General features: G+C 32.9%; 2 protein-coding genes across 2 annotated transcripts; one reads left to right on the forward strand and one right to left on the reverse strand.

Annotated features, from left to right (window-relative positions):
- The first annotated feature begins 3,399 nt into the window (after window positions 1-3,399).
- LOC115968482 (polyol transporter 5-like) lies at window positions 3,400-6,655 on the forward strand. The gene is made up of 3 exons (XM_031087891.1): window positions 3,400-3,690; window positions 4,128-4,474; window positions 5,438-6,655. The coding sequence occupies exons 1-3, from the start codon at window positions 3,540-3,542 to the stop codon at window positions 6,527-6,529; spliced, it is 1,590 nt and encodes a 529-aa protein (XP_030943751.1). The 5' UTR covers window positions 3,400-3,539; the 3' UTR covers window positions 6,530-6,655.
- Window positions 6,656-13,370: 6,715 nt separating this feature from the next.
- On the reverse strand, window positions 13,371-16,147 carry LOC115966926 (elongation factor G, mitochondrial-like). The gene is made up of 9 exons (XM_031086054.1): window positions 16,124-16,147; window positions 16,034-16,039; window positions 15,819-15,950; window positions 15,600-15,688; window positions 15,390-15,456; window positions 14,574-14,606; window positions 14,191-14,251; window positions 13,659-13,768; window positions 13,371-13,563 (listed from the first exon to the last, which is right to left on the reverse strand). Exons 1-9 carry the CDS (start codon window positions 16,145-16,147, stop codon window positions 13,450-13,452), a joined length of 636 nt encoding a protein of 211 aa, XP_030941914.1. The 3' UTR covers window positions 13,371-13,449.
- Window positions 16,148-27,088: the final 10,941 nt, after the last annotated feature.

Here is a 27,088-nt window from a genome sequence, read left to right on the forward strand (position 1 = left end):
TAATACTCCCAAAGTATTATATAATTACTCTATTCCTTAAATAGATACTAAAATCTTATCCAAGTTTAAATGTTGACAAAATAGTGAAATCTAATCCACTTATTTCATAATTAATGAATAAGTTTTATAAAAGCTAATTAACATGTGAACAAAATGTTCTACCCATATCAAGAAATTGAAGAAACAAATGTGGTGCATGGTAGAGCCTTGGTAGAGGCTTCTGCTTTAATTATATAGTAGTAGATTAGATTAGATTTTCAACCGGAGAACATTTTATTTAGTAATGATATTGCGTAAAATGAGAAAAATATCTTGAATTAATTTGTAGGATGAGTTTAATTTCATAATAGCATTGAATGTTTTTTTTTTTGGGATAAGAAATATCATTTAATTTAAGCAATAATATAAAAGCCCATTTATTTAGAAAAAAATTAAAAACATCCAATTAAATGTATTGACACATGAAATTATGAAGGTGATTTGAGGAGAAAAAGACCCAATAATCAGTGAAATGAATTTTATAAAAAAATTGACCCTTGGCAAGTAGATAACAAATAAATTTGATATTCTTACAAAATATTCCGCCACATATCAAGCAATTGAAGAAACAAACGTGATACATAGTAGAGGCTTCTGCTTTTTTTAATTATACCATATATTTTTCATAATAATTATATATACTATATATTAGATTAGATTAAATATACATATTTTGATTAAAAAATAATTGAAAATTATGGGTGTTATAATTTTTTTTTTTTTATTATATAATGTTGAATCTGTTGGTTTCCAATTAAATTAAAGATTATTAGAGTACTGGGATCTGGAAACAGAATCACGAGTTCAAAATGTTTTAGCAAAAGTAAATCCGAATAATATTTTCCTAAGTTCAAGAGAATCTTTTTAACTTTAATTTTAATTTTTAAATTGTCTTTGGTTGGAACAGCAATGTTTAAAATGGAAATCATCATCATTATTATTATTATTATATCTGAGGGATTGAAAAACCATACGTCTGGGCTGGCTATTATTGTCCTGTCCCTACTGCATTGACATCTAGTTCAATGAATTGCAATTTGCGACGTGATCGGAAAGACCCAAAAATCAAATCTGTCATTAAACGATAAAAACGTATTTTTGTCACTGAATATTGTATTAGGGCCATGACAATGTCAACTTGCACTGATTACCTTTTAATTTTTTGGCTTCGAGCTGGCTAAAATTATTTAATTAACGAACTTCATGGATACCATTTGCATGATCAGTGGCGGAGCCACTTGATGACCAAGGGGGGCCTGGCCCCCCACCTCATTTTTTTTGAAAAAAATGATTTTTTTTTTAAAATATCTTAAATAATTTGATAATTTTTAAATAATTTTATCATTTTGTCCCCATACCTGAAAATATGCATACATATTTAAGAAAGTCTAAAAATAAACATAATTTTCATTTAAATAAAATACAATCTATAAATATATATATCAACAAATTACAATAATTAACATTCATTATCTTTAAAATGAACATATAGGTATTTTAACAATTATCTCAATAAATAAAAGTGAAAAAATTGAGTTATGAAGTATTGTATATTACTATTTTACATTTCATACCAAAAAAAAAAAAAAAATTATATATGGCCTCCCCGAAGATAAATTTCTGGCTTCGCCACTACATGATGAACATATATATATATAAAACCCATTATCGATCCCTTGAAATCTAGACAAATACGAAAATACAAAATCAAACTTTTTTCAGGTATATAATTATGAGTTCCATAAAGCTCAATTAATAATTTTTTTTTTACACCATAGATAAAGTTGATCTTTTATTACTTAAATTACATTTACTCCAAAATGAAATTTAGTAATATCTTGACATGGAGTAATTATTTATTATTTAATAGTAAGAGAGTAGAACACTACTAAATTCATGATGGGGTTTACTATTGTAAGGACGCGATTCGTGACGGACCGTAACAGTGTCGGGTTCGCACGTGAAAAGGCCCCTAACAATATCATTTGTAGAGCGTGGGTTTGGAAGGCTAGGCCTTGTTCGATAGGTGGTGGGTTTTTCGCGGTGTTCGTATGAACTTAAGCTTTCCTACACCCCTGGAGTCTTTCTCCTGGAGGTGGGCTGGGAGGCTCTGGTTTCTGGCCATTTTTCCCAGCCCCTTCTCTAGTTTACTTATCTTTCCTTTTATATCTCCTTGCGTTCATTGTCCTTCGTCCACGTATAGGGTCAACTTTTCCAAGACTGATACTTGTCCCATCAGCCCATACCCAAAATCGTTGGGGATGGTTGTAAAAGCCAAAGAATGCGGCTCTGTCGGGTTCAGAACATTAAATGGCAATAACAGCAGCTTTCCCTGGATATTTTAGATCTTTCTTCCATGTTCCAGTCCTATACCGTTTTTACCCTTCCCTTTGGAGGTACTGTGGGTCTGCCGAGGACTGAACTACCCTCGGCGGTACCCAAAGGCTATTTCGTTGAACTTGGGCCATAATCCTCCTCGGCCTGGGCCTTTGGACTCTCCCTGGGTAGAGGGGCCTGGCCCATAAATCATTTGCGCCCCACAACTATTTATATAAGAAAAAAGAGTACCTTGCCGCAGTACTATGGGAATAATTAATAATTTTCCCTAGATAATGGTAAAAAAAAATCATCATAAAATATATGTTATAAATTCATTATACTGTAAATAATTAATATTACATTGCCTAATTTTTTTTATTGGATTAATTCTTTGAACCCAATGTTGGATTACATGTTTTTTATACATGCATGCCAAATTTCATATTAGTTAGATGTTATTTATTAAACTCACATTTTATATATAATTTTAAATAAACAACTTGACATTTAAATATTTAATAGATTAGATAGTTACTGATTTTTTTATTATCTTGAAATTTTACATGCACAATTGGTATAAAAAAAACTAATCCAATAGGGGATTTGTTAATTAAATTTTGTATCTAGGTGGAGTAATTACTAATTAAGCTCCCCTTTTTATGCTATTTATTAAGCTCACCGCTCTCTCTCTCTCTCTCTCTCTATGAATATTTATGTAATTAAAAAGGGACCATATCTGGATGTATTTGATATTTAATTTATAATAACATACAGGTTACTAAAAAAATATATTATCCGCTCGGCAATTACAGCTGCAACATAGTGTATCATATTCATGCAAGTTAAACAAGTTGTGGTCCTGCGGGTCCACAATGGTTTACTCAGTCAGTGAAAATGAAAACAGACAATTGCGTAATAGCATAGCTAAGAGCGTCATTTATTGAGTTTCTCAATAAAAAATAAAAAAAAGAGTCATTTATTGGACTTTACAGTCCATGGTGATGCAAGCATTTTGTCTATATAAACACACTATCTGAACCTCAAATCACTACTCAACCTGTGCAAGTTCATGGCCACTTGAATTTCTCTCCAAAAACAACACCACAAATTTGAAGCAAAAATCCCTTGTGATCACAAAAGCCTCTCTTTTGTCTTCAAATCTCTCTCTATAGCTAACTAATATGGCTGACCGGAAAGCCGAAACTAATGCCATTTCCGGCCAACCCCAGAAGGCTATTATGGATTTTGATCCTCCAAAAAAACCCAAAAGAAACATATATGCTTTGGCTTGTGCTCTTTTGGCCTCCATGACTTCTGTCTTACTTGGCTATGGTCAGTAATCTTCATCTTTGGCTTGTTAATAATATACATGTTACATTTTTTTTAATACGTTTTTTCCAATTCACTTGTCTCAAATGTTTTCATCATGTCCTGTTATTTTCATTCAACTTCCTTTAGCTAGTGAGTTTCCATTTTTGTCAATGGACACTGTACTTTATCCTAAAACATTGGTAACTCTTCATAGATTTGGTTCTCCACTAAACTTAACACGTGTCTTAAAATAGTCACGATCAGATCTTAAATACTAGACGGAAGTTTTACCCTATTTTCAATAATCTTTGTCTATCATGTTTATGACGGAACATACCTTATTTTCCCTGGAAAATGTTGTTTTTGAATATATAATTGTATTATTGCCATCATATCAATACAAATGCACCGAATCTTTTACCTTTTGTCCTCATGTATGTGTCTTTTTGTTGCAACAGATATTGGTGTAATGAGTGGAGCTATAATTTACATCAAAGACGACCTCAAAATCTCAGACGTACAGGTTGAAATCCTCGCCGGAATCCTCAACCTTTACTCACTCATAGGCTCATGCGCCGCCGGCAGAACCTCCGACTGGATAGGCCGGAGATACACCATAGTGGTGTCCCAAGCCATCTTCTTTGCTGGGGCTGCTCTCATGGGATTTGCCACCAACTATGCTTTCCTCATGGTTGGTCGCTTTGTCGCTGGCGTCGGCGTCGGCTATGCACTCATGATTGCCCCTGTCTACACCGCTGAGGTCTCTCCGGCTTCCACTCGTGGCTTCCTCACCTCCTTCCCTGAGGTTTGTGGTGCAATATTATATAATTCTCTTAATTAAATTAAAACTATACAACTTATCTCTACTTTGCTTTCAAACAAAAATAATAGTGTTTGGATAAGTTGTTTTGACAAAAATGAAATTACACCATTTTATTTATTTATTTATACTCACAAGTATACAAGTGAATTTCAGTTAATTTAATTGGTGATCTGACGATAAAGAATTATCATTAGAAGCTAACGTCATAGATTGAAACTCTAAAAAAAAAAAAAAAAAAATTCATATATATAACTACTAGTATTAAAAAGTCAAGATCTTATATCTTTTTATATTTTTAACAAAAAGTATATTAGAAAAAAAATTTCATAGAACAACTCTTTTTGATGTTGAGAGCTTGTGACTTAAATGGGCTCTTCCTATTCGATGATACCTCTTTTTTACATGGATTGAAATATCATAAGTGATATAGGATTATTAAAAATATTATTAAATAAATCTTGTAAATTGATATATCTTTTAATTATATTATTAATATGTCATTAATCACATATTTTGTCACCTTAATTTATAAATTTTTGTGGATAATTGACAATCATTAAAAAATTTCCAAAATAATTTATTGTGAATAAAAATTAACCATGTAAATATAATTATTATTTTATTTTATATAATTAATGTATAAAGCTACTAATAAGAGTAATAATTTTAAGATCTGAAACTTCTTTCACCGTTTTTAGTCTTTTGCTTAGAAGGAAAGAAAGGCAATTGCTTGCCAAATGATATTATTATAATATTGATTAATTAAACTACTTTCACCAATTGACTTGACTTCAGCAAGCAAAACAGTTGATTGCTTTTCCAAAATGACATTATTATTAAAGGTCATGGAAACTACTTTCACCAATCAAGGAAAAATGGTTCTTACTTATAGTATGGTACAATCAACTTGTATAGTAATAATTGACTTGGTTTAATAATGCACAGGTCTTTATCAATGCTGGCATATTGTTGGGGTACGTATCAAACTACGTATTCTCAAAGCTCCCAACACACTTGGGATGGCGTGTCATGCTGGGAGTGGGTGCGGTCCCGTCTGTGATACTCGGCATCGTCGTTTTATGGATGCCCGAGTCACCTCGCTGGCTGGTCATGCAGGGTCGACTCGGTGACGCGAAGACAGTTTTGGACAAAACCTCGGACTCAAAAGAAGAAGCCCAAATCAGATTAGCTGATATTAAGGAAGCTGCCGGAATTCCCGAGAATTGCACAGACGACATCGTTCAGGTCTCGAAACGCAGCCACGGTGAAGATGTCTGGAAAGAACTGCTGCTCCGTCCTACGCCGGCCGTTCGCCACGTTTTAATCGCAGCCGTTGGAATCCACTTCTTCCAACAATGTTCGGGGATTGACTCAGTGGTTTTGTACAGTCCTAGGATCTTTGAAAAAGCTGGAATCACTTCCTCAAACAAAAAGCTACTCGCTACTGTAGCCGTTGGATTTGTTAAAACGGTGTTTATTTTGGTTGCAACTTTCTTGCTTGATAAGATCGGACGGCGGCCGTTGCTTTTGAGCAGTGTGGCTGGGATGATATTCTCACTCGCCACCTTGGGATTTGGGCTCAAGGTGATTGATCATTCTGATCATACAGTCACGTGGGCTGTGGTGTTGTGCATAACCATGGTAATGTCTTTTGTGGCATTTTTTTCAATTGGGATGGGACCCATTACGTGGGTCTATAGCTCTGAGATTTTCCCGTTGAAGCTACGCGCTCAAGGGACGAGTATGGGAGTGGCAGTGAATAGGCTGACAAGTGGGGTCATATCTATGAGTTTTATCTCGCTATATAAGGGGATTACTATTGGTGGGACCTTCTTTTTATATGCTGGATTTGCCTTGGTGTCATGGTTTTTCTTTTATTTCCTGCTACCTGAGACACAGGGTAGGACCCTTGAAGATATGGAGGGGCTTTTTGGTAATTTCAAGTGGAATTTTCCGAAGAACAAGAATAATAATAATATTAAGGAAGTTAGTAACAGTAATGGACCTAACGGTCAAGTTCAGTTAGGGACTAAGTAAGTTAAGGGTTGGGTTTGGGTAAAAAAAGGGTATTAATGATAGATATGTTTTAGCTTTTCTATCATAACAATGATGTGAGATGCAGTAACGCCGATGTTATGAATAACAAAGATAAATTTCCTATTATGTTTCTTTGTGTTTTATTGTGTACAAGTTTGGATTGGTTTGCCATGTTGGAGAAGACTTAAAATGTGCATTAAAAGCAAAATGGGGTATACCAATAACAAATAATGATGAATTTTTTAATGCCCTTAATGGAATTAGGCCCTACTAAACAAATAATGGCAGTAAGTGTAACATGAATTGGGGTCCTATAAGCTATAGTTTTAGCTGAGAATTTGGGAACAAAAACAAAGGGGGAAGGAGCTCCAATAATTGGGGAAAGGAAGGGAAAGTGGCAATTAGAAATGTGCTCTCTACCTAACTAACATTGGATGACATTTTCCATTTGATTGGTTGGTTTCTTTCACATGATGAGCAAGAGCAATGGCTATTGTGTTATTGTCTATTTGGTCCTACTCCTACCTTTCTTTATTTCTCTCTCTCTCTCTCTCTTTCTTTATTTTTATGATTATTATTTTTTTGTGAACAAGGAAATTTGGTAATGTGATCAGTGTGATGTGGTGCCTCTTAAAACTAAAACAAGTGGATTGATTGAATTTTATTGCCGACAAAATAGAGAAAAAGGGGGCCTTAAATTGCTTTCTTTCTTTCTTCTTCTTCTTCTTTTTTTATTATTTAATCTTTGAAATAAAAGTTTCCCACTTTCTTTTAGGCCGGCTAATAAAACCAATAATGAGATGGTTTTTCTCTACTCATAGAATCTTAACATTGACATTGTGGATCATTTAATTAATAGTGTATAATTCCTCAACTTTTTGTGCTCGGTTCTTTTGTTACACATGTACAAGTATCGAGTTTGATTTTGACCTCAGCAAATAAATAGTTAGCGCAAAACTTTTTGTGCTCGGTTCTTTTGTTACACATGTACAAGTATCGAGTTTGATTTTGACCTCAGCAAATAAATAGTTAGCGCAATTTTAATGACCAGTAAAAGGTGCCTTTCAAAAAAAAAAAAAAGACCAGTAAAAGGTGCAAACCAAGATGAGGGGTGGACATCAAAAAAGTGCTGGCTGGGCCTAAATATTCTTCTCAGGAATAGTCTCTATCATCAATTGCAAATTATTAATTTATTGAAAGTAATTGACAGAGTTTGTGACGTGCGACTATACTCTTTCCCAATCCACCAAAAAATGATAGCAAAAAAGTACTGGATAATTGGTTTTTACTGATAAACTCCATTGATTATTTTCAATAACATTTTCATGGCATTGCTGAAATACAGAATTTAAATGTCAAACAAAAAAGGAATGCCACCGATGAATACTACACACACAAATGAGGAATTAAACACATTGTAACATAGGATTGTTGATTTTTCATCACGAAATACACAATCTTTTTTAACAATATTTATTACACACTCGCTAATACACACTAAAATTGTTGATTTTTCATCACAAAATACATAATCTTTTTTAACAATATTTATTACACACTTGCTAATACACACACTTTTAGTGTACTTGTAACATAATTTTCCCTTGTTAGCGAACGAGAGCATAAGGGGAAACACCTACCTGTGTATGGACCTAGTTAAGGAAAATAAAAAATAAAAAATCTTGATAGGATTCTTGGGGTTCTGAACCACTCTATGGTTTCTTATTTCGATGGGGATTCTTAGATGCAAAATCAGTAGACAATATTAGTCATACCTGCCTCATCATTCTTATATCAGACAAATTGTTGGTACTCTGTTAACGCATGATAGGATTTATTTAGTGCAAATTAGTAGGCAACATTATCAAATACCTGCCTCACCATTCAAATATCAGACAAACAATTTGGTATATACTATTACAATTACAATATCATAATCACCTTGTTGACCAAAGTATTCTTAATTTAGTACTCTATTTAACACATGGCCAAGCGGGAATGGACAGTAACCAAGCTTAATAGAATTTTGTTTTTACTTTGGATATCATAATCAGACAAACAATGGATATTTGTTTTTACTTTTTAGATGCAGTGACAGGAAGTTCACGCTTAATAGAATTTTGTCCGGGAATCTCAAACTCCCTAAGTTCTACATTATCTTTATTTATTTATTTATTTATTTTTTTGCTGAATAAATACTTTATTTCTTGCAAACCAAAGAGATACAATCCAGATTGGGCCTGTGACCATCTTGATTCAAAGCTTGACATAGTTTATGGGTCCCATTTTTATTATTATAATAATTAACACCCACGGAAACTTAGAGTCTTACAAATAATTGTATTGATTTATTTGTAAGTTTTCACTTTGCAGTCTTTCACATCTTTTCTTGCCTAATTACTAAAACAAAATTAGGAAATAGGTGAGGTTGGAGTGATAGTCTAGTGGTACCAACACCCTCTATAGTATATGAAATTATTTGGTAATATCAAATTTATTACACAATTTCTCATAAAAAAGTATATCTCACACATGGATTTTGCACATGAATATACTACAGCGGATATATATAATAATTTTTCTTATAGTACTAGTTTCTAGGATTCGAAAACCACTTTCTCTGTCCATTTTACCTAACAGGTATTATAATAAATTCTTATATTCTTTAAATAAGAGAATAATTATAGTCTAACCAAAGACTAAACTTAGGATATATACAAGTTTCGCAAGGGGGAGGGGGGTGGTGTGGATTTGAGCCCCTAACATCTCCATTGGTAAAAACAAGAAGTGCCAGCTGACCTAAATCAAGCTCCTATAGAAACTTTCCACTCATATAGAAAGTTCCTTAGGATATATACAAGTTATAATATGATTTTTTAGTAATAGGCTTTATAGGAACTGGACAATCCTATTTGGTCCAATAGCTAGGGTTAGAGCATCCACATCAATGGGTGCAAAATCTTGCATAATAGAAAAAGACACCAATTTTAAACATTTTGCCTCAAAAATGCTCCACACCAATTTTTTTCTCTCTCCTTCACCTCACTCTCTTAGCTTCTCACTCTCACCTCTCTCTCCTTTTATCTCCCTCAGTCCGATCTCACTGATCTCAACTCAATCCTGATCTCACCTTAGTCCACTGATCATTCACAGGAAAATAAACCGGAAACATCAGAACCTCGCAATGAAGCAAACAGCCAGTCTCCCAAACAGACTTAGAGAGTAGCTTATTCTCCAAATCTCCACCTCCATTAGAGAGCAGCTTCCTCAACCTATGAGCAGCATAATAGCTTCGCAAATCTTCGGTTCCGACTCGGGTTTTTCAATCACAAAAGCTCTAATCACGTTGAATCCCTTCAAGAGCAGAGCTCAAAGATCCTCTGATTCTTTAAGGAGATCCGGAGCGTTGGAGGGAGAGAGGGCGTGGATGCATCAGATGGTGGAGATTATGGCAAGTGGAGGGAAGAATGGGGATCTGATAAGCCACTGGAGACCCAGTTCATTTTTGTGTGGGAGGAGGAGCTTTGGGCATAGAACTAGTACGGATTGAATATTTTATTTTAATAAATGTGTACAATAGACAAACTGATGTAAGTGTTTTGTAAAAATGAGAGTGTAAAATAGAAAAATGAGATTTTAGATGTACAAATTTACAAAAAATTTGCATCCACTGATGCGGATGCTCTTAGTTAATGGAAAACTCCTATGTTTCTTTCATGGTCCAAAGATCCAATTTTATGAACTAAAAGTAAAGGTCCAAATGATCAACTTTGCAATAAGTTGTTAGAATTAATAGGTCTTCATGCCGTTCATTTGAAAAAATTGAAACCATTCTTATTAGAGAATCATGATACTTCTCAAAAATTGAAATTCTTAATCAACCAAGGAGCAATATCACCATGTTTGTTTAATAACAAACCATCAAACTATTGAGCAATATAACCATTTTTGTTTTTTTAAGATACCAAAGTAACTCTAACTACTAGTCCAATTAATTACCAACCTAATATGGTTCTAACATTATAACATTATAAATTGCTAGGCCTGCTTTCTATTCTTGGATTATAATGGAAGTTCCCGGTTCTACACGACTTTTGATTTTTAAACTCTCACGTTAATGAAAACAAAAGAGATGTACATTCATTTCCATTACAATTTTACAAAAACATGTGCAAGTATAGCTATATGTGACATGAGTATATAGAAACTTTCCACTCGTATAGACTAGAAAATCATATTATAATGAAATATGTGACTTATTTTTGAGTTGCTTTAAAAAAAAACGTGATGTCTTGGAAGTGTTGAACTGGAGAGAAAGAAGTAGACTTAAAGAGCTGACAAACCCTACACATGGATTCAATTTGGAACAACAATTCAAGTGAGTTGGCACAGATCCAGTCTCAGCCTTTGACCAAACATTTAACATAACCCCAATTAGGCAATTTTTCATTCCTAAATTTCAAAAATTGGGCATACATTAACACTAAGAAAAAAAAAAAAAAAAAAAAAAAAAGTAGCTGGCATTGACATAACCTGAAAGCATCCCCACCCCCATCATGAAGGGTTTTTTTTTGGTTGCTTTCAAATAAAAGGATTGAAACATGCAATACAATAAATATAGGGATACAATCATAATATATTTTTCACAACTGCTAAGATAGGTTGCCATGAGCTTTTGATTTGTGCATGATAAAAGTGATGTTACTCCAGTCACAATAAACCTTGTTAATGATTATCAAAACTGTTGTATCGTCCCTAACATTATTTTGAAACATATATTCTGTTCATGTGAGAAAAGATAGAATCACTTAGGGGCTTAAGACTTGTTTGGTTGAGGGCTCACTCAGTTTTCATAACTTAGTACTCAGTTTTCATAACTCAAACTCAAAACTTATAACTCATAACCTAAACCCCACTATCAATCAAAAATCCAACACTTTTGTTTGGTCACAAAACTCAGTCATGTATCTTAGTTTTTAACTCCACTTTTTGCCAAAATGATGGACCCACCCACTAACACTACACAGAAGATTATGGTTACTACCCGTGTCCCTTTTCTTTTCTACTCTTCAAAACTAGCTACATCGAAACCCAACTCCACCACCACCAACGGCAAACCCAGAAATCCACAACCACAACCACAACCACCACCACCAACAGCCCTCAACACAATCACAACCTCCACCAAAAAGTCCGAATGAATCAAAAATCCAAACCCACCAATAGCTGTCAACCAAAACCACAACCTCCACCAAAAAATCCAAGCGAACAACCTCCACCACAGCCCAAGCCTCAAACCACCACAACCACAACAAAAAACCCAAACCCAAATCCTTAGATTGGAGACCCAAACTTAGCCATCTCTGCCATCATTGTGTGAAGGAAAAAAAAAAAAAGAATAAGCACCTAAGAGAAGAAACCAAAGTGAAGAAGAAAGAAAGAAAGAAAAGAGACACTACAAGAAAAACGGGCTATTGCGGCGGGCCAAAACCGCCGCTAAAGCCCAAAAAAGTGCCGTTAAAGGTACATTCGACCTATAGCAGTGGGTGCTATTGCGGCAGGCCGTCCCGTCGGTGTTGCAGTGCCACTATAGGTCGATTACGGCGGTCGCAAAAAGCGCCGCTATAGATGTACCTTTTAGTGACGGGTGAAGGTTTATTGCAACGGGCATAAAACCGCCGCTATACGTGTTCAAAATTTGTGGCATTGACATTTAGCGGCGGGTGATAAGCGCCGCTATAGGGATTCATCAAAACATAAAATGTGCACCTTTAGCAGCGCTTTTTGACTGCCGCTATAGGTCCTTTTTTTTTCCCCCTCCCTAGTGGGTTTTAAAACCACTATTTGCTAATAAATAAATAGTTCAAACCTGTTAGAAAGAACCTATAATAGTTTTAGCTCTACTAACACAATACCACAAATGTAACTAATTAACACCACCACAAATGTCTTGAAACTAAAGTAATATTAACATAGAAATATATTATCAAATAAGCCCCTTTGTCCTATTTTATACCTTAGGATCAATAGAAGTTGATATAATAACACCATGTCTAACATATGCACTCAACTAGATCAACATGAAAAAGGAACTAATAAGGGAAGTATCTAGAAAATCTCCAGCACAATAACAATCTGTTCCTCTTTTTAATGGATCAGACATTTTTTGAAGCATCAAGCACTAGGTAGGCCCACTAATAATAGAGAACTATACCCCTGCATGCTATTTCCAGAAATCATTTAAAAATATCTTATATTGTTTTTAAAGATTATGAAATAAAATTCATTTTAACAAAAGGGAAATCCCTTGTGTAATCTGTAGCATATCCATGTCAAACTTGTAAGTTTACCCTCAACCTTTAGTCACGTAGAAAGCATCCTTAAATAACAAGGTGCTTTGAGTTCCATATAATTCAATCATAAGTTGGCCAACAATTTTTTTTTTTTTTTTTTTTTTTTTTTTTGATAAGTAATGAAAATTTTATTAAAAAAAACAAAACTAAGTACGGCGGTGGTGTACTCAAGGAGAAAGACCAACAATTATGATGGAAGACAGAAGCCAAGACAGGTCTACATAATCTTACCTTGATATCTAATTATGAAATTAAATGCAAAATATCACAAAAGACAGTAATAATCTAAAACTTTTGAAATGTCCTTGAGCACTTGGGCAACACACAACTGTGATTTAAAAATTTTGATACATAAAAACTATTAATTTCTTTTATGCAAAAGAAAACAAATTGCAAAGCAGACAAACTTGCCAATTCTATTTTCCAACTAGTATAGTGTAAATATATAAAGTCCTAAGATATTCATCTTGAAAGACGTATAGTCCCACATTACTAATCAAGCAAAGAAAAAATTTTAGGACTAAGTAATAGCTAAGGTTTCTGCACCAAGTCATGGTTATAAGTAACTTAACCAAAGTCTAGTTTTTCCCAATGGAGGACCAAATCTAACAATCTACATGAAAACTTATACTTACACAAAGTAGGATCCTCTCTCTGAAAATGATTCAAAGCCTTTGAAAACTATCAAAAAAGAAAACAAGAAGATTGTCATGTAACATTGGACACTAACAAATACAACATGCACACATATAGGCACACTTAAACAAACCACTCACTTGTCCTCCTGAATCTTTTGAAACTGGTTGAACGGCTAAAGACATCATTGGCTTAGGGACATTCATAGAAGTCATTTTGTATTTAATTGACCCATCAGTAAATGTATCTCCTAATCACACAAAAAATGCATAAGTTGAGAAAAATCAGAAAAGAAAAAGAAAAAAGCAACTAGAAAAAAAAAAAAAAAAAGTCATAATCATCAGGTTTCAAAGCCTCATGCCCTCATCTCAAATATTAGCAGTCTAAGTAATTATACCCATTCTGAAAACCATTATTATTTTCATACATTTCAATTCAGGGAAGGGAGACTCGAACCCTAGACATCTCTATTGCAAACTATAGGGAATGCCATTTTACTTAGAGGTCATGGGCTTGAATGTCCATTTTGATATTTTCCTCTCACTTTTAGAAATTTCAACTTGCACTAGCTCCTCACTTCTCACTTCGACCCCCATTCTATTCAGACAATTATGGAAAACAACACAAAAACATAAATTATTGTGTACACAAGTGCAAAGGGATAAGTGGAACTTGATGCACAATCCACACCAAATACAGCAACTATTTGCCCAGCATGTGCCTCTTGAATATCCTGTAGATATAAAAAATAAAATCAACAACAAAAACCCAAGAAGGAAGAAGAAAAAGAGTAAATTAGTTTGGATAGAAAACATATGACTTGAAACCCCAATCTATTAATTTAACACAAATATTATTTTGTCATGAAAGATTAGAGTGCAACCTACCCCAACTTCACCCCTACCCCTTTACCACCTAAGCCACAGCATGGGGACAAGTAGAAGACATTGTAGAGATAGTTGGTTCGCAAAATTTGATTTCATGTATAAAAAAATCCCAATCATATCATTAGAATTAATTACTAAGATGAATGTCAAAGCAAAACTAAACTCCACCTCATCATAATGCATCCAAACCAAGCGAGGAATCTGTACTAGGAAGATAATATATCCTTAACTATTAAATTTAATTTAGAAATTCAATCAATATCAGAGCGCTGATAGCATGATAAAATGGGCATGTCGGAAAATTCATTAACAAAATATAACTATTTTTCAAAATTTAATGGATGTAATTGTCCAGATTATATCATTCATAAAAGCACAAGTGCATAACACACATACAACATGTCTTACCATATTGAACCATAATAACGAGCATTGCAATCAGATAAAAATAGAAGCTTGGTCACCTTGCAGTACATACTGAAACGATCATAACATATGCAAACACCAGTCTATCCCATACACTTCCTTTGTCAAAATGTTAGTCCCTTTTCCAATTTTAAGATGTTCCAACAGGGATGTCCCAAAATTGATGTCCAATTTGAAAATTCATTTTTGATTGGTAAGTTACACATGCAACTGATGGGTTTTGAACCATGACCTAACCTTCCACCTTCCTCTTACAAGGGGAGGAGGAGCATCATATTCACCACTCAATGTGATTCAAGTTTTTTTTAAAATTATTTTTATATGTTGTACCATAGAAGGTTACAAATTGCAATATTTTCAAGCAGGAACACATTATAGAAGGATAAGTTTTGAGAAACAAAAATTTGCTGACATTTGCATATTATATTCTTTCAAATGACACTAAAAGATGCTAAATGGATTAATTAACAGAATAACTCAAACCAAAAGATCTCAAGCCCATAAGCGAAACTTCAACCGGAAATAAACAAGCTAATAAATTACACGTCTTGAACTAACCTTAACCTTCTTTCTTGTATTTATGTTATGTATAAAATCACCCTTCCGAATGACACATTCATAGATTCTTCATTTAAAATACAATAAAAAAACATGTTAGTATGATGGCTTATCTACATGTCTGAGTACAAACATTGCCATTACATGAATGAAATAATAAGATAGTTGGACTATCAAGAAAATGAAAATATACCTCTCAGACAGGCATACCTCAGATATGTCAACTGACCAAAGCACCCTTCCTCCAATTTAAAAGCTAACACCACAAGAGGCCCATCTGGAGTTCCAAACAATGTGACCTTTACGAGAATAAAATATATCAATTCTCCAGTCAGGTTATAAAACAGATGATTGTACAAAATATTTTTTAGATAAGAAATGAAAGTACAGAAGATTCAGAACAAAAATTTATTTTCATCAACCCAATACATTCTCTTCATTCTTACTTTGGTCAAGACCATAGCTACTGACTTCAGTTGGACAAGGCAAATAACTAAGTACACCATCCAAAAGTGGTTGTACTCCAATTATGAAAATTATACATATCAACAATACATTTAACTGTTTATCAAAAAAAAAGAAAAGAAAAAAAGAAACACATTGAACAGAAATCGTAAAAATAAAAACTCAACCAGATATATTACATTTACCTAAACATATTTACAAATAAAAATGCCTAAAACAAAAAAGACTTAAGAAAGAAAGTCAGGAATAGAATAGAATAGAATACTTACAACAAATTCAAAAAAGCGTGGCATAATTCTAGATACTCCTCCGGTAATCTTTTTCCAATACCCTAAAATTCAAATCGCAAAAAAAAAAAAAAATATATATATATATATATATATCAAAACCAAACGAAACCAGGAAATCTGAACAAGCACGAACAAGCTAAGAAATCAATTCGACAAACCAACGGCAACGCTTCAGCTCAACGATTACGACGCTAAAGCGGCGCCATTGAGCTTCATCTCGCCGATGAAACTCAACGGCGTCGCGATCGGCGAGCTGAGCGTCGCGTTCGCGACGCTGAAGTGTCACCGTTGAGCTTCAACTCGCCGATGAAGCTCAACGGCGAGCTGAGCGTCACGATCGCGACGCTGAAGCAGTGCCGTTGAGCTTCAGCTCGCCAATGAAGCTCAACGGCGACGATTTAGCTCGCTGAAGCGTCACCGTTGAGCTTCATCGGCGACGGTTGGCTCAAAGGAGTTCATCGATGAAGGTTTTTTTGCTTGGGTTTTTCTGGTCCAGATGGTTTTTTTTTTTTTTTCTTTTTTTACTGAAATGCTTGGGTTGAAATTTTTTGAGGTGGCTGCTGGCTGGGTATTGTATTCAAAAAATAATTATAAATTTTTCTTTTTTTTAGACCTCACATTAGATTTTTTTAATATATAAAAAAAGGACTCACTTTAAGTTTCAATACAAAGAAAAATAAAAAGAAAGACTCATGTAAAAAAAAAAAAACTTTAGAAATTCACATTGAAGATAATGTAATCTAACGGAAAATTTGTCAAAATTCACATTGAATTAAGAAATATAGGGTGGGTTCAAGTTCCACTTGATGTAACTCTAAAAAATTTTACACCAACTAATAACTTATTGTTGAATTCATATTTTGAAAATCTAACCGTTGGATCACATTGTCCATATGTTCTTAAAATTCATGCCAATTTTCATGCCAATCGGATGTAATTTACCATGTGATCTTTAAACCCAACTTTTATGTGTTATTTTAAACTACAAAAACTTGAATTTAAACAATTGATTGATGACATGGTTATTAATTTTTGATCACCTTGAAATTTTTTAAGAAAGAAAAATATGTGCAGATAATGTAATCCAACGGTAGATTTGTCAAAATTCACATTGAATTAAGAAATATAGGGTTGGGTTCAAGTTACACTTGTTATAACTCTAAAAAATGTTACATCAACCAATAACTTATTTTTGAATTCATATTTTGAAAATCCAACCGCTGGATCACATTTGCTATATGTTCTTAACGTGCATGCCAATTTTCATACCAATAGGATGAAATTTACTATTTGATCTTTAAACTCTTTTTATGCGTTATTTTAAACTACAAAAACTTGAATTTAAACAATTGATTGATGACATAGCTATTAATCTTTGATCACCTTGAAATTTTGTAAGTAAGAAAAATAAATGAAGATATTGTAATCCAACGGTAGATTTTTCAAACTTCACAATGACTTAAGAAATATAGGGTTGGGTTCAAGTTACACTTGTTGTAACTCTAAAAAATGTTACACCAACCAATAACTTATTGTTGAATTCATATTTTGAAAATCCAACCGCTGGATCACATTTTCTATATGTTCTTAGTGTGTATGCCAATTTTCATGCCAATCAGATGTAATTTACCATTTGATCTTTAAACTCAATTTATGCGTTATTTTAAACTACAAAAACTTGAATTTAAACAATTGATTGATGACATGGCTATCAATCTTTGATCACCTTGACATTTTTTAAGCATGAAAAATATATGAAGATAATGTAATCCAACGGTAGATTTGTCAAAATTCACATCAAATTAAAAAATATAAGGTTGAGTTCAAGTTACACTTGATGTAACTCTAAAAAATGACACACGAACAAATAACTTATTGTTGAAATCATATTTTGAAAATCCAACCGTTGGATCACATTTTCTATTTGCTCTTAACATGCATGCCAATTTTCATGTAAATCGGGTGTAATTTACCATTTGATCTTTAAACTCTTTTTATGCGTTATTTTAAACAACAAAAACTTGAATTTAAATAATTGATTGATGACATGGCTATTAATCTTTGTTCACCTTTAAATTTTTTAAGCATGAAAAATATATAAAGATAATGTAATCTAACGGTATATTTGTCAAAATTCACATCGAATTAAGAAATATAGGTTGGGTTAAAGTTACACTTGATGTAACTCTAAAAAATGTCACACGAACAAATAACTTATTCTTGAATTCATATTTTGAAAATCCAACCGTTGTATCACATTTTCTATTTGCTCTTAACATGCATGCCAATTTTCTTGCCAATCGAATGTAATTTACCCTTTGATCTTTAAACTCATCTTTTATGCGTTATTTTAAACTACGAAAACTTGAATTTAAACAATTGACTGATGACATGGCTATTAATCTTTAATCACCGTGAAATTTTTTAAGCATGAAAAATATATGAAGATAATGTAATTTAACGGTAAATTTGTCAAAATTCACATCAAATTAAGAAATATAAGGCTGGGTTCAAGTTACCCTTGACGTAACTCTAAAAAATGTTACACCAACCAATAACTTATTGTTGAATTCACATTTTGAAAATCTAACCGTTGGATCACATTTTCTATTTTTTTTTTAACATGCATGCCAATTTTCAAGCCAATCGGGTGTAATTTACCATTTGATCTTTAAACTCATCTTTTATGCGTTATTTTAAATTACAAAAATTTGAATTTAAATAATTGATTGATGACATGACTATTAATCTTTGATCACCTTGAAATTTTTTATGCTTGAAAAATATACGAAGATAATGTAATCAAACAGTAGATTTGTCAAAATTCACATTGAATTAAGAAATGTAGGGTTGGGTTCAAGTTACACTTGATGTAACTCTAAAAAATATTACACCAACCAATAACTTTTTGTTGAATTCATATTTTGAAAATCCAACCGTTGGATCACATTTTCTATTTGCTCTTAACATGCATGCCAATTTTCTTGCCAATCGGATGTAATTTACCATTTGATCTTTAAACTCATCTTTTATGCGTTATTTTAAATTACAAAAACTTGAATTTAAACAATTGATTGATGACATAACTATTAATCTTTGATCAACTTAAAATTTTGTATGTGTAAAAAATATATGAAGATAATGTAATCTAACGGTAGATTTGTCAAAATTCACATCGAATTAAGAAATATAGCGTTGGGTTCAAGTTACACTTGATGTAACTCTAAAAAATGTCACACGAACCAATAACTTATTGTTAAATTCATATTTTGAAAATCCAACTGTTGGATCACATTTTCTATATGTTTTTAACTTGCATGCCAATTTTCATGCCAATCGGGTGTAATTTACTTTTTAATATTTAAATTCATCTTTTATGCGTTATTTTAAACTACGAAAACTTGAATTTAAACAATTGATTGATAACATGACTATTAATCTTTGATCACCGTGAAACTTTTTAAGCATGAAAAATATATGAAGATAATGTAATCTAACGGTAGATTTGTCAAAATTCACATCAAATTAAGAAATATAAGGTTGGGTTCAAGTTACACTTGATGTAACTCTAAAAAATGTTACACCAACCAATAACTTATTGTTGAATTCACATTTTGAAAATCTGACCGTTAGATCACATTTTCTATTTTTTCTTAACATGCATGCCAATTTTCATGCCAATCGAGTGTAATTTACCATTTGATCTTTAAACTCATCTTTTATGCGTTATTTTAAATTACAAAAAACTTGAATTTAAACAATTGATTGATGAAATAACTATTAATCTTTGATCACCTTAAAATTTTGTATGTATAAAAAATATATGAATAAAATGTAATCTAATGGTAGATTTGTCAAAATTCACATCGAATTAAAGAAATATAGCGTTGGGTTCAAGTTACACTTGATGTAACTCTAAAAAATGTCACACGAACCAATAACTTATTGTTGAATTCATATTTTGAAAATCCAACTGTTGGATCACATTTTCTATATGTTTTTAACATGCATGCCAATTTTCATGTCAATCGGGTGTAATTTATTATTTGATCTTTAAACTCATCTTTTATGCGTTATTTTAAACTACAAAAACTTGAATTTAAACAACTGATTGATGACATGGCTATTAATCTTTGATCACCGTGAAATTTTTTAAGCATGAAAAATTATATGAAGATAATGTAATCTAACGGTAGATTTGTCAAAATTCACATCAAATTAAGAAATATAAGGTTGGGTTCAAGTTACACTTGATGTAACTCTAAAAAATGTTACACCAACCAATAACTTATTGTTGAATTCACATTTTGAAAATCTAACGGTTGTATCAGATTTTCTATTTTTTCTTAACATGCATGCCAGTTTTCATGCAAATCGGGTGTAATCTACCATTCGATCTTTAAACTCATCTTTTATGCGTTATTTTAAATTACAAAAACTTGAATTTAAATAATTGATTGATAACATGACTATTAATCTTTGATCACTTTGAAATTTTGTATGCTTGAAAAATATATGAAGATAACGTAATCAAACGGTAGATTTGTCAAAATTCACATTGAATTAAGAAATATAGGGTTGGGTTCAAGTTACACTTGATGTAACTCTAAAAAATATTACACCAACCAATAACTTATTATTGAATTCATATTTTGAAAATCCAACCGTTGATCACATTTTATATTTGTTCTTAACATGCATGCCAATTTTCATGTCAATCGAGTGTAATTTACCATTTGCTCTTTAAACTCATCTTTTATGCGTTATTTTAAATTACAAAAACTTGAATTCAAACAATTGATTGATGACATAACTATTAATTTTTGATCACCTTCAAATTTTGTATGCGTAAAAAATATATGAAGATAATATAATCTAACGGTAGATTTGTCAAAATTCACATCGAATTAAGAAATATAACGTTGGGTTCAAGTTACACTTGATGTAACTCTAAAAAATGTTACACCAACCAATAACTTAATGTTGAATTTATATTTTGAAAATCCAACCGTTGGATCACATTTTCTATATGTTCTTAACATGCATGCCAATTTTCATGCCAATCGGGTGTAATTTACCATGTGATCTTTAAACTCATCTTTTATGCGTTATTTTAAATTACAAAAACTTGAATTTAAACAATTAATTGATTACATGACTATTAATTTTTGATCATCTTGAAATTTTATATGCTTGAAAAATATATGAAGATAATGTAATCTAACGGTAGATTTGTCAAAATTCACATCGAATTAAGAAATATAGCGTTTGGTTCAAGTTACACTTGATATAACTCTAAAAAATGTTACACCAACCAATAACTTATTGTTGAATTCATATTTTGAAAATCCAACCGTTGGATCACATTTTCTATTCATTCTTAACATGCTTGCCAATTTTTATGTCAATCGGGTGTAATTTACCATTTGATCTTTAAACTCATCTTTTATACGTTATTTTAAATTACAATAACTTGAATTTAAACAATTGATTGATGACATAACTATTAATTTTTTATCACCTTGAAATTTTTTATGCGTGAAAAATATATGAAGATAATGTAATCTAACAGTAGATTTGACAAAATTCACATCGAATTAAGAAATATAGCGTTGGGTTCTAGTTACACTTAATGTAACTCTAAAAAAGTTACACCAACCAATAACTGATTGTTGAATTCATATTTTGAAAATCCAACCGTTGGATCACATTTTCTATTTGTTTTTAACATGCATGCCAATTTTCATGCCAATCGGGTGTAATTTACTATTTGATCTTTAAACTCATCTTTTATGCGTTATTTTAAATTACAAAAACTTAAATTTAAATAGTTGATTGATGACATGACTATTAATCTTTGATCACCTTGAAATTTTGTATGCATGAAAAATATATGAAGATAATGTAATCTAACGATAAATTTGTCAAAATTTACATCGAATTAAGAAATATATCGTTGTGTTCTAGTTACACTTGATCTAACTCTAAAAAATGTTGCACCAACCAATAACTTATTGTTGAATTCAAATTTTGAAAATCCACCCATTGGATCAGATTTTCTATATGTTCTTAACATGTATGCCAATTTTCATGCCAATCAGGTGTAATTTACTATTTGATCTTGAAATGGGATGACAAAAAAAATAGAGGGAAATTTAAATGTCTATTGCGGCGGTCCAACCCACCGCAAAAAGGAGTACATATTGCGGCGGGTCAATGACCCGCCGCTATATCTAAGCTTAATGCTACTAAAACAGGTTTATTGCTGTGGGTCATTGGCCCGTCGCTGTAGTACACCGCAAAAATACTTAAGCTATTGCGGCAGGTCATTGACCAGCCGCTATATCTAAGCTCAATGTCACTGAAATAGGTCTATTGCGGCAGGTCATTGGCCCGCCGCTGTAGTACGTTGCAAAATACTAGAGCTATTGCGGCGGGCATATAGAACGCCGCAATAGATCTCATGTACAACGGCGGGCCAAAAATGCGCCGCAATAGGTGACATATAGCGGCGGTGTTTGCACCCGCCACAATAGCTCAGTTTTCTTGTAGTGAGAGAAGAAACTAAGAGCAAAAACCCACCTTGAAGAAGAAAAGAAACAAAAGAGAAAAAAAGGAAAGAAAAAAGAAGTAAAAGACAAAAAGAGGAAGAATGCTTTAGGTCTCATCACGTTGAAAGATAAAAAGTGAACAAGAAAGCATCAAACAAAATGTGGTGGAGCAACGTGTGTTCTGGCCATGGGTCTCACTAATTGTATTTTATTACCAAACTACCATTAAACTCATAACTCAAACATCTGAAAACACCAAAATTGTGTTTTCAGTTTCCATCATCCAAACCCAAAATTTTGAGTTTTTGAGTGATGGAAACAATCATTCAAAGCCAAGCCAAACAATCATCCATCTGTGGGACTCACTTGTTATGGATGATGGATCATGAAAACTGAGTGATATCACTCAATTTTCATGCTATCCAAACAAGCTCTTAATTACAAGTTTCTTGAATTGATCACCTTAATTTTGAGTTTATTCAATGACATCCTCCCTCTTATCTAGTTTAAAAAGATGTCTAAATGTTTGTATTCAAATTTAAAAAAGTAGAAGAAGAAGAAGAAGAAGAAGAGAAAGAAGAGATTGAGAAGGGAATGTGAGGGAGAGAGTTGACCATGTAACCCCATTGTGTAACACAAACCCTAAGAAAAAATTCCATCCTCCATTCACATGGCGATGGGGTCATTCATGGATCCCACATTTCCATGCATGAGACCAACTACCATTTGAGTGTAGAGATCAGAATGGATGTCCTTGTGTTGGGAGATCAAAAGTTGACATGTCTCTATCGATGAACGTACGAGTTCAGAACCAAAGAGATCTAAGGATATTAAATCCTTTTTGGCACATCCGATCTAAGTTTGAAGCCATAAAAGTAAGATTTATAACTCACACTAGTATGGTGGATCCAACTTAAAGAGTGATGGAAAGAAAATATATATAATTCCATAGACTAAACTGGAGTTGTGTAAGTGTTAATGAAGTAGGAAAGAGTACCATGCCGTAGTACTCTGAAAGCATTCAATAATTTTTCCTAAGTGATGGTAAAAAGAATAGAACTTTTGATTGATCCAAGTACTTCAGTTCCTATGGATGAAGATATGGCCTTTGTGGATACCATTGAATTTTTGTTGAAAGAGGAATCTTACAAAGATCGTATTAATTCTTATCAAAGAAAAACAGAATTAACTGAGGCTGTTCAAACAGGCACAAGTCAACTAAATGGTATTCCCATAGCAATTGGAGTTATGGATTTTTAGCTTATGGGTGGTAGTATGGGCTCCATAGTTGGCAAGAAGATCACTTGTTTGATCAAATATGCTACCAATCGAGTTTTGCCTCTTATTCTAGTGTGTACTTCCAGAGGAGCACAAATGCAAGAAGGAAGTTTGAGCTTGATGCAAATGGCTAAAATAGCTTCCACTCTATATGATTATCAATCAAAGAAAAAGTTATTCTATGTATCAATCCTTACATCTCCTACTACAGGTGGGGTGACAGCCAGTTTTGGTATGTTGGACGATATCATTATTATTGAACCCACTGCTTACATTGCATTTGCGGGTAAAAGAGTAATTGAACAAACATTGAATACGACAGTACCTAAGGGCTCACAAATAGCTAAATATTTATTCCAAAAGGCCAATTCAACCTAATCATACAATCGGCTCTAACAATACTGTCTTTGTTTACCAAAACAACCAAAAATGTTTCAAAAAAAAGTGGGCATACGACATACAAAAAGTTCACGCCCTTCCTTATCTATAAAGATAGGGTGTCCTAACCACCCAACAGCTATTCCATCCTCATTGATTTTATTGCATTGTAAATTTTTTAATGTTCTCCGTATAGTCATATTTATTTTATTTTTTTATTTCTCCTTACAACCTCTTTGTTTTCCAACTAAAAGTTACTAATTGACATTTGTTTTTTTTTTTTTTTTTCATTATGTACTCTTTATTACTTTTTATTTCTTTACCATCTCTCTCTCTCTCTCTCTCTCTCTCTCCCCATTGGCAACCTATGTTTTCCAAAATTTGATGATGATTATATTGAATTAAATATGCATTGTATTTTTTTTTCATTTAATTTTGCTACCCTTAAGTTAGTATATCCATAACTATTAGTTTCATTATGTTATATTTGGTTTGATATCCTCATTATTATTATCTTTTTAATTTAGTGTTTCCAAATTGTCATTTGTTTTGTATTATATTTTTCCTTTGATGTATTGGGTTTGAGAATGAGTGTGTCCCAAGCATTACTCCACTTTATGAGGACACTTTTATTTATTGAATTTAAGTAAAATATTAATTGTTTTAAATAAAAATGAGAGAAAATATATATAATTTAATGATATAGAAGATGTGGGGAGATGAAGAGTGATATTAAGGTAGAAGGTAGTGGGGAGATGAAAAGATGAAGGGAAGGAGAAAGGTTGGACAAAGTGTAAATGTAAATAAATAAACAAATAAGTACAATTTTTTTAGAATAGTTTTATTTATTTGAATTTAAATAAAATATTCCATGTTTAATTTTTTTTAAATAAAAAAAGAGAGAAAATATAAATAATTTAATGATATGGAAGATGTGATTGAATTTTAAATGTTGAATAATATAAGATGAGAAGAAAAAAAAGTAAAAATAAAATATATAACAATAAATACTAAAAGCTCACTTAGTGTATAAAACACTTGTCAATGTTTAGACCCCCAAATACAAATATTCCAAAACAAGTTTATATTCAAACAATGTATGTGCGGAATGATAAATATAAGCTATACCCAAATATGCAAACTACCCTAAGCCCTAATTTAATCACAACACAGCAGTAATTATAAGCAAAGAGTAAGGGATTGAGAGAAGCAAACACAAGATAACACTGGCACGTGTTATCAAAGAGAAAATTGAAGAACTCGTCGAAAAATCTCTCTGCCGCCCTCCAAGTAGTAAAATGATCCACTAGAAAATCAGTTGGGATACGTGAATAATAATAGATCCTCCAAGCTTCTTGCTCTAAAAGGGTTACGCCTAACTTTGTCTTTTCTAGCTTACTGAATCTCGCAATTAGCCCATTGCATCAACCAAAATGAATTGGTTCTCTCTTGAACTGCTTCCCAAACACTAAGAACCTGCTCACTATTCTGAATATGGTAAGGTAAGGATTTGGTTTAAGATCATCTTATGGGTATGACGATGGAGAGGATGAGCGTAGAGGAATTTGGAGAATCAAATGTATAAGATTGTGGATAAATCAATCTTGTTGTTCTCTAGGGTTTCTCACTCAAAATTCTCTCTAGAAGCTCTCTACATTTCATGGGAATAAGAGTATTTATAGTAGGGTATGCGAATGAATGTGAAAAGTCATTTTTCAGCAAAACAGAGTGCACTGGCAAGTCACTTGCAATTGGGATGAGTTGCAAGTTCCAATTGCCAGATAATAGAAAGGCCAGAATTTAATTTTTGTCCTATAGTGATCCAGCTATCTTGGCCCTTCAACTTCCTACATGCTCCACACGAGAGACATATTCTAGCGAGTCAACACTAGCGAGTCAGTTGCGAAATGTAGTCGTGAGTTGCCTCTTGATTGCACACACTTGATCAATTCTTCACACTCTTTCACACACAATCCTTACATTATTCCCACTTAAATACAGGGTTTATAAATGTTGAATTATAGGCAAATTTGGTATGAAATAAAACTAACACATAGTTGAATAAATTCAACTTTACAAATACTAATAAAGAGAACAATTGCACATAACAGATTTTTGTTCTGGGAGCAACATGGACGGTTGGGAATGGAGAAGTAATCAAATTCTAGGATCTCCAATGGCTGTCTAACACAGCGTGCAGCAAGATCGTGTCCCTTATAACAGGTTCTTCTGTGGTTCGAGTTTGTGATTTGTTTTCTCCAAATACTAGGACTTGGGATCCCGGTAAAGTGGCTAGTTGTTTCCTACCTTGGGAAGCCGAGAAAGTGAGGGGGATATATGTGAGTGAAGAAGGGGTCAAGGATACTCTAATTTGGCCGCTAACTCATAATGGGGACTACAGTGTCCGGAGCGCCTATTGTTTGCTGGTGGAAGCTGAAAATCTCTCACTGCCGAGCTTCTCTTCCCCGATTACCACACAGAGTGTTTGGAAGAAGATTTGGAAGCTTAGAGTTCCGAATAAAATTAGACATTTCCTGTGGTGTGCTGCAAAGGATTCTTTCCCTACTAAACAAAATTGGAAGTCTTGGCATATTCTTATGAACGATACCTGTGATGGTTGTAAGGACTAGGTGGAGACTCTTTTGCACTGCTTATGGCTTTGTGATCAAGCACGGTCTGTATGGCTGTCCGATCTGGGTTTCAATTTCTTGGTACAGAAAAATTGCAAGTCGTTCAT

This window comes from Quercus lobata, chromosome 11 (assembly GCF_001633185.2).
Source record: "Quercus lobata isolate SW786 chromosome 11, ValleyOak3.0 Primary Assembly, whole genome shotgun sequence".
In the NCBI taxonomy this organism is placed as follows: Eukaryota; Viridiplantae; Streptophyta; class Magnoliopsida; order Fagales; family Fagaceae; genus Quercus; species Quercus lobata.